General features: G+C 42.2%; 1 protein-coding gene across 2 annotated transcripts; it reads left to right on the top strand.

Annotated features, from left to right (window-relative positions):
* The first annotated feature begins 4,580 nt into the window (after window positions 1–4,580).
* On the top strand, window positions 4,581–10,692 carry vsig10 (V-set and immunoglobulin domain containing 10). Of its 2 annotated transcripts, none has more exons than XM_024003010.3 (9): window positions 4,581–4,813; window positions 4,993–5,301; window positions 5,842–6,147; window positions 6,455–6,603; window positions 6,727–6,877; window positions 7,799–8,083; window positions 9,600–9,713; window positions 9,955–10,113; window positions 10,361–10,692. In XM_024003010.3, exons 1-9 carry the CDS (start codon window positions 4,762–4,764, stop codon window positions 10,438–10,440), a joined length of 1,605 nt encoding a protein of 534 aa, XP_023858778.1. In that variant the 5' UTR covers window positions 4,581–4,761; the 3' UTR covers window positions 10,441–10,692. The 2 variants fall into 2 exon arrangements, with proteins under 2 accessions (XP_023858778.1, XP_023858779.1); XM_024003011.3 differs by having other exon boundaries at window positions 9,955–10,168; window positions 10,361–10,448.

Below are 10,692 nucleotides of genomic sequence, written 5' to 3'. Positions count from 1 at the left end.
TCCTCCCAGCTGCCCACTGCATTGAGGCTAGGAAACACTGTCACCACCGATAAATCCTGTCGTGTCTTTGGCTATGCCGGCATTAAGTGATATTACATGCTATTCTATAAAATCGTTTCTCCGTAATTAATATTACCTGATTGAGCTAATCATGTAAATGTATTAATTAGAGAGTCAGGGCTCCACAAAATTAATATTTATAGAGCTGTTATCTTCCGAATAAACTCTTAAAGACCTAGTAATATTTTACATCAATAGCAGTCAATATTAATCGTCACCTTAATTCAGTCTCATCTGAAAGTTGTATATTCTTGGTTATCTTCACGAACCCTGGCTAACAAGTGAATCAGCAATACAAAATTGGGTTAAATGATTTATTTACTAAATACCTAACTAATCACACAGAATTACATATACACAGAATGAATTACAAATGACGTCATAAAGGAAAACGTCCCTAGCGGGCGGAACACATATGACAGCTGGTTACAAAAAGAAAAGGGGGCTGGGTTCATAACCTTATGAAAACCCCAATCTCTCATTGGAAGCTAAAATTACATTTAATCTCTTCACCAATAATTCTATATTCAAACATATAAATTGAACAACAATTCCATGTGACTCCGATAACTACAATGTGCAGACCTTCCACGTGTAGAGTTTGTCATTCTATCATTGATCAGAATGTCTCAGATGACAACCAAACTGACATCATATTCATTAAGTATCACCGCATATGTTCAATTGGTCGGATTACCAGAATATAGTTCATTTCCCCCCACCTTCTGATGTTCCCAGAATCTCTATGTTAACCAAAGGATTTTCAAATGTCACATCAGTAGGGTAGAGAGAGGGAAAAGGGGGGGAAGAGGTATTTATGACTGTCATAAACCTACCCCCAGGCCAACGTCATGACAATCCACTATAATTGAGAATTTCAAGAAAGATTTTAATACGGCTGGCCATGCTTTCCACCTGGCTACCCATACCCCGGTCAACAGCCATGCACATCCCACAGCAACTAGCCCAAGCCTCCCCCATTTCTCCTTCAGCCAAATCCAGATAGCTGATGTTCTGCAAAATCTGGACCCCTACAAATAAGCCGCGCTAGACAATCTGGACCCTCTCTTTCTAAAATGATCTGCCGAAATTGTTGCAACCCCTATTACTAGCCTGTTCAACCTCTCTTTCGTATCATCTGAGATCCCCAAAGATTGGAAAGCAGCCACGGTCATCCCCCTCTTCAAAGGGAGAGACACTCTAGACCCAAACTGCTAGAGACCTATATCTATCCTACCCTGCCTTTCTACGGTCTTCGAAAGCCAAGTTAACAATCAGATTACCGACCATTTAGAATCCCACCGTACCTTCTCCGCTATGCAATATGGTTTCAGAACTGGTCATGGGTGCACCTCAGCCACGCTCAAGGTCCTAAACGATATCATCGATAAGAGACAATACTGTGCAGCTGTATTCATCGACCTGGCCAAGGCTTTTGACTCTGTCAATCACCACATTCTTATCGGCAGACTCAACAGCCTTGGTTTCTCAAATGATTGCCTCGCCTGGTTCACCAACTACTTCTCTGATAGAGTTCAATGTGTCAAATCGGAGGGCCTGTTGTCCAGACCTCTGGCAGTCTCTATGGGGGTGCCACAGGGTTCAATTCTTGGGCCTACTCTCTTCTCTGTATACATCAATGATGTCGCTCTTGCTGCTGGTGATTCTCTGATCCACCTCTACGCAGACGACACCATTCTGTATAGTTCTGGCCCTTCTTTGGACACTGTGTTAACTAACCTCCAGACGAGCTTCAATGCCATACAACTCTCCTTCTGTGGCCTCCAACTGCTCTTACATGCAAGTAAAACTAAATGCATGCTCTTCAACCGATCTCTGCCCGCACCTACCCACCCATCCAGCATCACTACTCTGGACGGTTCTGACTTAGAATATGTGGACAACTACAAATACCTAGGTGTCTGGTTAGACTGTAAACTCTCCTTCCAGACTCACATTAAACATCTCCAATCCAAAATGAAATCTAGAATCGGCTTCCTATTTCGCAACAAAGCATCCTTCACTCATGATGCCAAACATACCCTCGTAAAATGGACTATTCTACCGATCCTTGACTTTGGCGATTGTCATTTACACAATAGCCTCCAATACTCTACTCAGCAAATTGGATGCAGTCTATCACAGTGCCATCCGTTTTGTCACCAAAGCCCCATATACTACCCACCAGTGCGACCTGTTGGCTAGCCTTCGCTTCATACTTGTCGCCAAACCCACTGGCTCTAGGTCATCTACAAGTCTTTGCTAGGTAAGAAATGGCAGCAGTTTTACGGGCGCCCAACCAATTGTGCTATTATGTGTTTTTTTTCACGTTATTTGTAACTTATTTTGTACATAATGTTTCTGCAAACGTATCTTACGGCAGAAAAGAGCTTCTGGATATCAGGACAGCGATCAGGACTATTTGCATTGTATGCCCACCCCCCAACCCCTTTTTTACGCTGCTGCTACTCTCTGTTTATCATATATGCATAGTCACTTTAACTATATGTAACGGATGTGAAATGGCTAGCTAGTTAGCGGTGGTCCGCGCTCGCCCGGATCAGGGCGAGGGGACGCCGTAAAGTTATACTGTTACATGTACATACTACCTCAATTGGCCCGACCAACCAGTGCTCCCGCACATTGGCTAACCGGACTATCTGCATTGTGTCCCACCACCCGCCAACCCCTCTCTTTATGCTACTGCTACTCTCTGTTCATCATATATGCATAGTCACTTTAACCATACCTACTAACATACTACCTCAATAAGCCTGACTAACCGGTGTCTGTATATAGCCTTGCTACTGTTATTTTCAAATGTCTTTTTACTGTTGTTTTATTTCTTTACTTACCTACACACACAGACACACACCTTTTTTTGCACTATTGGTTAGAGCCTGTAAGTAAGCATTTCACTGTAAGGTGAAACCTGTTGTATTCGGCGCACGTTACAAATAAACTTTGATTTGATTCCAGTGATTAATTGCTATATTGTAATTACTTTGCCACCATGGCCTATTTATTGCCTTACCTCCCTTAGCTTACCTCATTTGCACACAATGTATATAGACTTTTTTTCTACTGTATTATTTGACTGTATGTTTGTTTATGCCATGTGTAACTCTGTGTTGTTGTATGTGTCGAACTGCTTTGCTTTATCTTGGCCAGGTCGCAGTTGTAAATGAGAACTTGTTCTCAACTAGCCTACCTGGTGAAATAAAAAATTATATATATAAAATGCCCCCATGGGAGATCCATACAGAAATGGTTTGTTGAGATCGGTGTGCAAGAACTTGAATGGCCTGCAGAGCCCTGACCTCAACTCCATCAAACACCTTTGGGATGAATTGGAACGCCAACTGTGAGCGAGGCCTAATCACCCAACATCAGTGCCCGACCTCACTAATGCTCTTGTGTGGAAGCAAGTCTCTGCAGCAATGTTCCAACATCTAATGGAAAGCCTTCCCAGAATAGCGGAGGCTGTTATAGCAGCAAAGGGGGTACCAACTCCATATTAATGCCCATGATTGTGGAATGAGATGTTCGACGAGCAGGTGTCCACATACTTTTGGTCATGTAGTGTAACTGTTAGTTGTTTTTTAATAAAAATGTAACGTTAAACGTTAACGCCCTAGTTGTACATTTTCGGTGAAAATCACTACAATACATGTGCTTTAGCTGTCACCCTGGCCTGATATTGGCTACACTAGATACTTCCCTACTGCGGGCACGCGAACAAGGTGTCCTGTGTTGTCGGCTTGCAGCGTATACTCTTATTGAGCAGTGTAGACTCTATCATGGTGAAATCCAGATAGTTAGGCCTACTACCATCTGTGTAGGCTACTACTACTCGAAATAAAATCAAGTGGGATGGAACAAATTGGAGATGGGGATCAAATCCAGATGATGACCAATACTTATTGTTATTTCGCCTTCTCCCTAATCACTTTACAAGTTTTAAATAAGTGCTAGATAACTAGATTTAGCCAGATAACCAGCACTATGCGGCAATCGCGCCGCCATGAATTTCTGGATGCTAAAATTCTAATAGTTCGCCTAATTTCAGTTTGTGACAAAACAAGCAGTCATTGTGTAGAGATTCATTTTGCCATCTTAACCGGTGAGAAATATATTTTCCATAACCTAAAATATAGTATTTTCAGCAGTTTGAAGTTGGTGTACAAAGCCGAAAGTAAAAGATGCAAAAACGAAACAAGACCGGGAAGCATAGAAATAGAGCACATAGAACACATAATTGTTAGACTTGCTGTCAATGAGAATGACATATCTATAACTCTGATGTCTATGTGAATTTGGTCTGGTCGCACAAAAGGTTACATATTGCAGCTGGGTAGGGCTTATCGGGACAACTGACTGAGTCGTTTTGTCTCCACACTCGACTCAGCTACGCGACATGCGTCATCCATTTGGGCACTAGGCGTGTCCATAATGCCTCTCCCCGAGTAAACAGCCAGGTAGTCAAATAGGTTAAAATATGTAGCATGTGGCAGTTCTATGGAAAAGAGACATGTTGAATTATGGCCTATGGATCTATTATTTACTCTAAGCAGTCTCATGTAAACTACGTGTAGAGTTGTCTTGTGTCATAGCACGTACAACAGGTAGTCAGGTTAACTGCTGACATTGGCAACCAAGCTTTTGTTTAACTTGAAATCAGGCTATACAGCAGGAATAATCATGAAGGCATTCTCAGTTGCAATTTTTCTTCTTCTGTTCATTCATCAGACAGGTGAGTGTCCACTTGTGACCTGTTTTATGAATAGACTATGTAACCTAAAAGGTGGACTTAGCCTAATAAGTGATACAGTGAAATTCGTTTATGTTAGGTCAATGTTTTTGATCTATGTGGTGCTCACTTCTACTATTTGATAATCGTCTCTCATCTCTTGCTTATTGTTTTTATGAAAGCTGCAGCAAATGGGCGCTCAGATAAAACTACTGTAATTAAAACTCTGGGGGCGAATATTCTACTTCCGTGTTGGAACACTGCGATGAATGTGACTCCCTCCTTCACGCGATGGATGAAGAATGGACAGTTTATCATTGGCCGAAATCATTCCATAATTCTAACACCTTCAAGTGAAGCGCACCTGACGATAATGTACAATCAAAGCTTGTACATCAATGGACTAGCTTTATCAGATGAGGGGATATATCTTTGTGATTCCTTACCCCATGACAACAACACTCAAACAAGTCTGACATTGCAAATAGTCAGTAAGTATATGTTTTCTAATGTAACAGTGTGTGTGTTGGTGTCATTCTTGTATAATGAAATGTATATACATTACATTGCCAAAAGTATGTGGACACACCTTAAAATTTGTGGATTCAGCTATTTCAGCCTCACCCTTTGCTGACAGGTGTATAGAATCAAGTATTTTGGTCTATTGCCCTGGCTCCAAATTTCTTGAAACGGGATCTTCAGGAATATTAGCTGCAGTGGCTAGTTTTGTGGATAACAGTTACTGTAGTAGTATGTCCATGTATCCTGTAGCCATTTGAATGAGCATGATAAGACGGTATTTGCGGGTGATCTTAAATACTGTACCTTGAAGAGCGTTGAACTGTCTGATATTAACCAATAAGGACTGAGAAGGATCTCTAAAGAGAATGCCTTGTGTGTATGTTGTGCTATCAGTCCACATTGCTCAATAATGAAACATTGTAACAATGCTTGATTGTTACATAATGTGAAGACTGTATTCAAGTGGAAAGTGTATGCCTACTAAACCACCTTATGTTGACCTCTTACAGGTGGTCCTGGCAATGGCATCACAGACATCCACCCAGCCACAATCCTTTCCAATGGAACCCTCATCGTCCACAAGGGCTCCACCGTGTTGTTCAACTGCTCCAGCTGGTCCTATCCCTCCCAGCGTCTGTCCTGGGTGTTTCAGGGTGTGGTGTCCAGAAATGACTCTCTGACAGCGGGCAGTGGGTCCTGGCTGGACTTCAGGATAGAGGACATCCAACCCACAGCTCAGGGGACCTACATATGTAGAGCCCAGAACTCAGTTTCCCAGAAGGAAGTTGGCTGGAGCAAAGAGCTGCTTGTATACTGTAGGTGGCTATAAGGGTAATAGACTCACTAGTCTCTGATACTGGGATCTGTCTTCTGTGATTGCCATGGGCTTAGTGATAATAAAATGAAATAAAATCTCAATGTCAATACTGTTTTGTTTATCTGCAGTTGCCACTGGATATATACCTGGTACCAAATGGTGCCCTAATTGATTAGATTAACCAAAATAATAAATATTATTATCATAAAAATCTAAATGGTACCTGATTTGTTATTACTGTGTAATTACTCAAATACCAAATCAATTCTATACCGTAAAATGAACTGCTTCCATTTCTCCTCTAGATTCCCCAGAGAAGCACCCGGAGTGTCAGTGGAAGATTGGGAAGGACCCGTCCCATGTCCAGTTTAACTGCAGCTGGTTTGGAGGCTACCCCTCTCCCAAGTTACTCTGGGGGGAGAAACATCAAGTGCCAGCGAGCCAGGGGAACCAGGTGTTTATTTGTGTGTTTTTGGGGGGACAATTTAAAAACACAATTTAATGGGATACAATGCATTTAAAATCATTGATGGTTACACAAAAGTGTAACAATTTATTTCCATTGTGGTCCTCTTAGGTGGCTGGACAGCTGATGGAGTCAGAGGTGACAGACCGTCTAGTGGTAAATCTGAACAGGTCGTTGTTGTTCGAAGGGCAGACGCTGAAGTGTGATGGGTATCATCCTATGATTAGTACAGAAGACGAGAAGTTCTGCTCCTTCACGCTCAGTAAGAAATATAAGAGACACCCTGCAAACTAGTCAACATCTGCTATGCTTTATGTTTACTTTTCAGATTTATGGTTTTCTGTATTACAAATACTGTAGAAAGACACCCTGAGACGTATCAATGTTTAGTTAACTTCAGTTCATGTCAACTCTTGTTTATTTCAGCTTTTAAACAACTGTATGGTTTCTGCAACTGTACAAAGCTCAGAATGATAGCCAGGTGTGAAACCATTCAGTGGCACACACCAAGTGTGTTTTTGCAATTCCAGAAAGGCGTGCCGATGGATATTTTGAAGCGTTATCTTAGCACCGTGAAAGGTTACTCATACAATGAAAAAGCGCCAAAGAACCTCTTACTCAGCCACACCTCTCCAGTGTGTGTGTGTGCTTCCTTATATCTAATATGAATGTTTTTTTTTTTTATCCGTTATTTTAACGGGTAAGTTGACTGAGAACACATTCTCATTTACAGCAACGACCTGGGGAATAGTTACAGGGGAGAGGAGATGAATGAGCCAATTGTAAACTGGGGATGATTAGGTATGAGGGCCAGATTGGGAATAAAGCCAGGACACCAGGGTTAACACCCCTACTCTTACAATAAGCGCCATGGGATCTTCAGTGACCACAGAGAGTCAGGACACCTGTTTAACATCCCATCCGAAAGGCAGCACCCTACACAGGGTAATGTCCCCAATCACTGCCCTTGGGATATTTTTTTAGACCAGAGGAAAGAGTGCCTTCTAACACTACTTCCAGCAGCATCTGGTCTCCCATCTAGGGACTGACCAGGACCAACCCTGCTGAGCTTCAGAAGCAAGCCAGCAGTGGGATGCAGGGTGGTATGCTTCTGGCTCAATTGTAATTGTGTGTAGTTATATCCCTGGCCCAGTCTAACACCCTGTTTCTTCTCATCTTCCAGAGTCTCCCTATCCTGAAGGGGAACCACTGGTCACAGCTCTCGAAGGCACCAACATCACATTAACCTGTAAAGAGTCCAGCTCCCTGCCTCCAGCCCTCACCACCTGGCAGAGGACAGCCCAGCAGGAGGACGTGGTACCCAGCCCCAAGTATGTCCTGTCAGGACAGGGCCCCACCTTCAACCTCACCATAGTCAACATCACCAAGCAGGACGAGGGCCTCTACTTCTGCAGGAGCGAGAACCCACTGATGGTCCGCGAGCTGGAGATCTATTTAACAGTTAAAAGTGAGTTAAGACTGAGTTGAGTGTCGAAGCGTCTGTGTGTGTGCATGCACCTAATTTTCCTTCCTGTAAGAAAATGTGGGACTATGGGAAATTGTATAGAAAACTTATCTAGAGATTGATTATGGCCCTAGTGATAATTTGTTTATAATCATAAAGGCCAGGTGTGGGGGATCTTTATCAGAACAAAACCATTTGTGAACATGCTTAGTGCATCACTGCCTGGTATGGCAACGGCTCGGCCTCCGACCGCAAGGCACTACAGAGGGTAGTGCGAACGCCCAGTACATCACTAGGGCTAAGCTTCCTGCCGTCCAGGACCTCTATACCAGGCGGTGTCAGAGGAAGGCCCTAAAAATTGTCAAAGACTCCAGCCACCCTAGTCATAGACTGTTCTCTGCTACCGCACGGCAAGCGGTACCGGAGCACCAAGTCTAGGTCCAAGAGGCTTGAAACTGCTGCTCCAGTTTCAACTGTTCAACCGTTCTGCCTGCGGCTATGGAACCCTGACCTGTTCACCGGACGTGCTACCTGTCCCAGACCTGCTGTTTTCAACTCTAGAGACAGCAGGAGCGGTAGAGATACTCTGAATGATCGGCTATGAAAAGCCAACTGACATTTACTCCTGAGGTGCTGACCTGTTGCACCCTCGACAACCATTGTAATTATTATTATTTGACCCTGCTGGTCATCTATGAAAATTTGAACATCTTTGCCATGTTCTGTTATAATCTCCACCCGGGACAGCCAGAAGAGGACTGGCCACCCCTCATAGCCTGGTTCCTCTCTAGGTTTCTTCCTAGGTTCTGGCCTTTCTAGGGAGTTTTTCCTAGCCACCGTGCTTCTACACCTGCATTGCTTGCTGTTTGGGGTTTTAGGCTGAGTTTCTGTACAGCACTTTGAGATATCAGCTGATGTAAGGGCTTTATAAATCAATTATATTTTATTCTAAACAGCTTCTACCCCCAAGCCATAAAACTCCTGAACATCTAGTCAAATGGCTACCCAGACTATTTGCATTGTCCCCCCCCTCCCCTCACCACTGCCACTCTCTGTTGCCATATTTGCATAGTCACTTTAATAACTCTACCTACATGTACATACTACCTCAACTAACCGGTGCCCCCGCACATTGACTCTGTGCCGGCACCCCCCTGTATATATATATATATATTTTTTTTTTTATTGCTGCTCCTTAATTACTTGTTACTTTTATCTCTTATTCTTATCCATATATATTTTTTTAAGCTGCACTGTTGGTTAGGGGCTCGTAAGTAAGCATTTCACTGTAAGGTCTACTACACCTGTTGTATAGACACAGAAGACCATACTTATAAACAAAACCTAACAAAGGCAGGTGCAGAAAGGTGGCAAGGCAACACCTTCTTTGGAATGTCGATAAACCTGTTGCCTCTCCTTGTGAGAGATTCTTGTACATTCATGTCCCTTTAGCGACATGTATGCATGCCTAATGAGAGACTAAAACATGTCTAATCTAGTTTTTTTCTTTTCTTCTCAGCCTCATCTCAATACACTGGAGCAATCATTGGGATATTCCTAGCCATTTTGATCGTAGGATCTGGGATTGTTATCGCTAAAACAGTATATTCCAACCGTGACCGAATTTGCCTGGGTAAAACCTTTTTTCCCCATGAATTGCATTGTCCCTTTTGTTACGAGAGCTTTTAAGTTAGCTCATCTGCCTTTGTTTATTATTGTGTAATTTCATGAAAGGTGAAAGAAAAAGATCCATCAGCCTAACCTTAAAGATAAGATATACTTTGATGATGACTGACTTGGAAAGTTACTGACTTGCTAAAATATATATTTAAATATTAACAACCAAATTTGAAATTGATACTCTTTTATTACAGGTAATGGATTTGAGCGAATGGAGGAGGAGAGGGAAGATGTGTTGAGCCTGGTAGAGTCCGATGAAGAGGTGTTTCCTGAAGCAGTACCCAGACTGCCACCTCTATCTCTGACTAATGGACACAGCACTACACTTGTACAAATACATCGAATCTCATCCAGTAAGACATGATTCCAGCTGCTTCCTGCTTGTAAAAGAGGGGATTTCCCACTGGGGTACTAGCTGCATATATTTGTTTTGAAAAGGTGTAGGCCTGTTCTATATTACATTATGAAGGCAAGTAATGTGATTGTAATGTTGTAATTGCATGTATCCGTAATATACAGTGGATAGAACTGTAACTATTCTGTTTCTGTTTTGTATTGACCTCATACTGTATATGCAGCTCAAACCCATCTCTTTTTCAGATGACCATGAAGATGAAGAAATTGTTGAACATCCATTACAGCTAGAAAATACAGATATGGAAGAACTTGTCACATTTTAGGTGTTGGAAGATTACATAAAAACAATGTTTTAAAGAATATCAAAGATAACATTTTACTACCTATGAAACTGTGAAAAGATGTGTAATTATTGGTGGTTGGCTTTTACAGTAGCCTATGTAGATGTATGGGTCAGCTTTTTATCATCCATTTCACTTTTTTGTTTTTGCTTCAGGCTAATTAATTGATAATTAACAGGGTTATTTAAATTAATTGTTGCCATTTGTCTCAATAAATGACATTTTTCACAAGAA

Source organism: Salvelinus sp. IW2-2015, linkage group LG15 (genome assembly GCF_002910315.2).
Source record: "Salvelinus sp. IW2-2015 linkage group LG15, ASM291031v2, whole genome shotgun sequence".
NCBI lineage: Eukaryota > Metazoa > Chordata > Actinopteri > Salmoniformes > Salmonidae > Salvelinus > Salvelinus sp. IW2-2015.
This window is presented reverse-complemented; position numbering and strand designations above follow the sequence as displayed.

Bases quoted from the DNA above. Each gene is read 5' to 3' on its own strand.
- vsig10 (XM_024003010.3), top strand. From the start codon at position 4,762: ATGAAGGCATTCTCAGTTGCAATTTTTCTTCTTCTGTTCATTCATCAG. The intron at 8,084-9,599 runs GTGAGTTAAGAC...TTTTCTTCTCAG, and splicing joins GATCTATTTAACAGTTAAAA to CCTCATCTCAATACACTGGA. The intron at 10,114-10,360 runs GTAAGACATGAT...TCTCTTTTTCAG, and splicing joins AATACATCGAATCTCATCCA to ATGACCATGAAGATGAAGAA.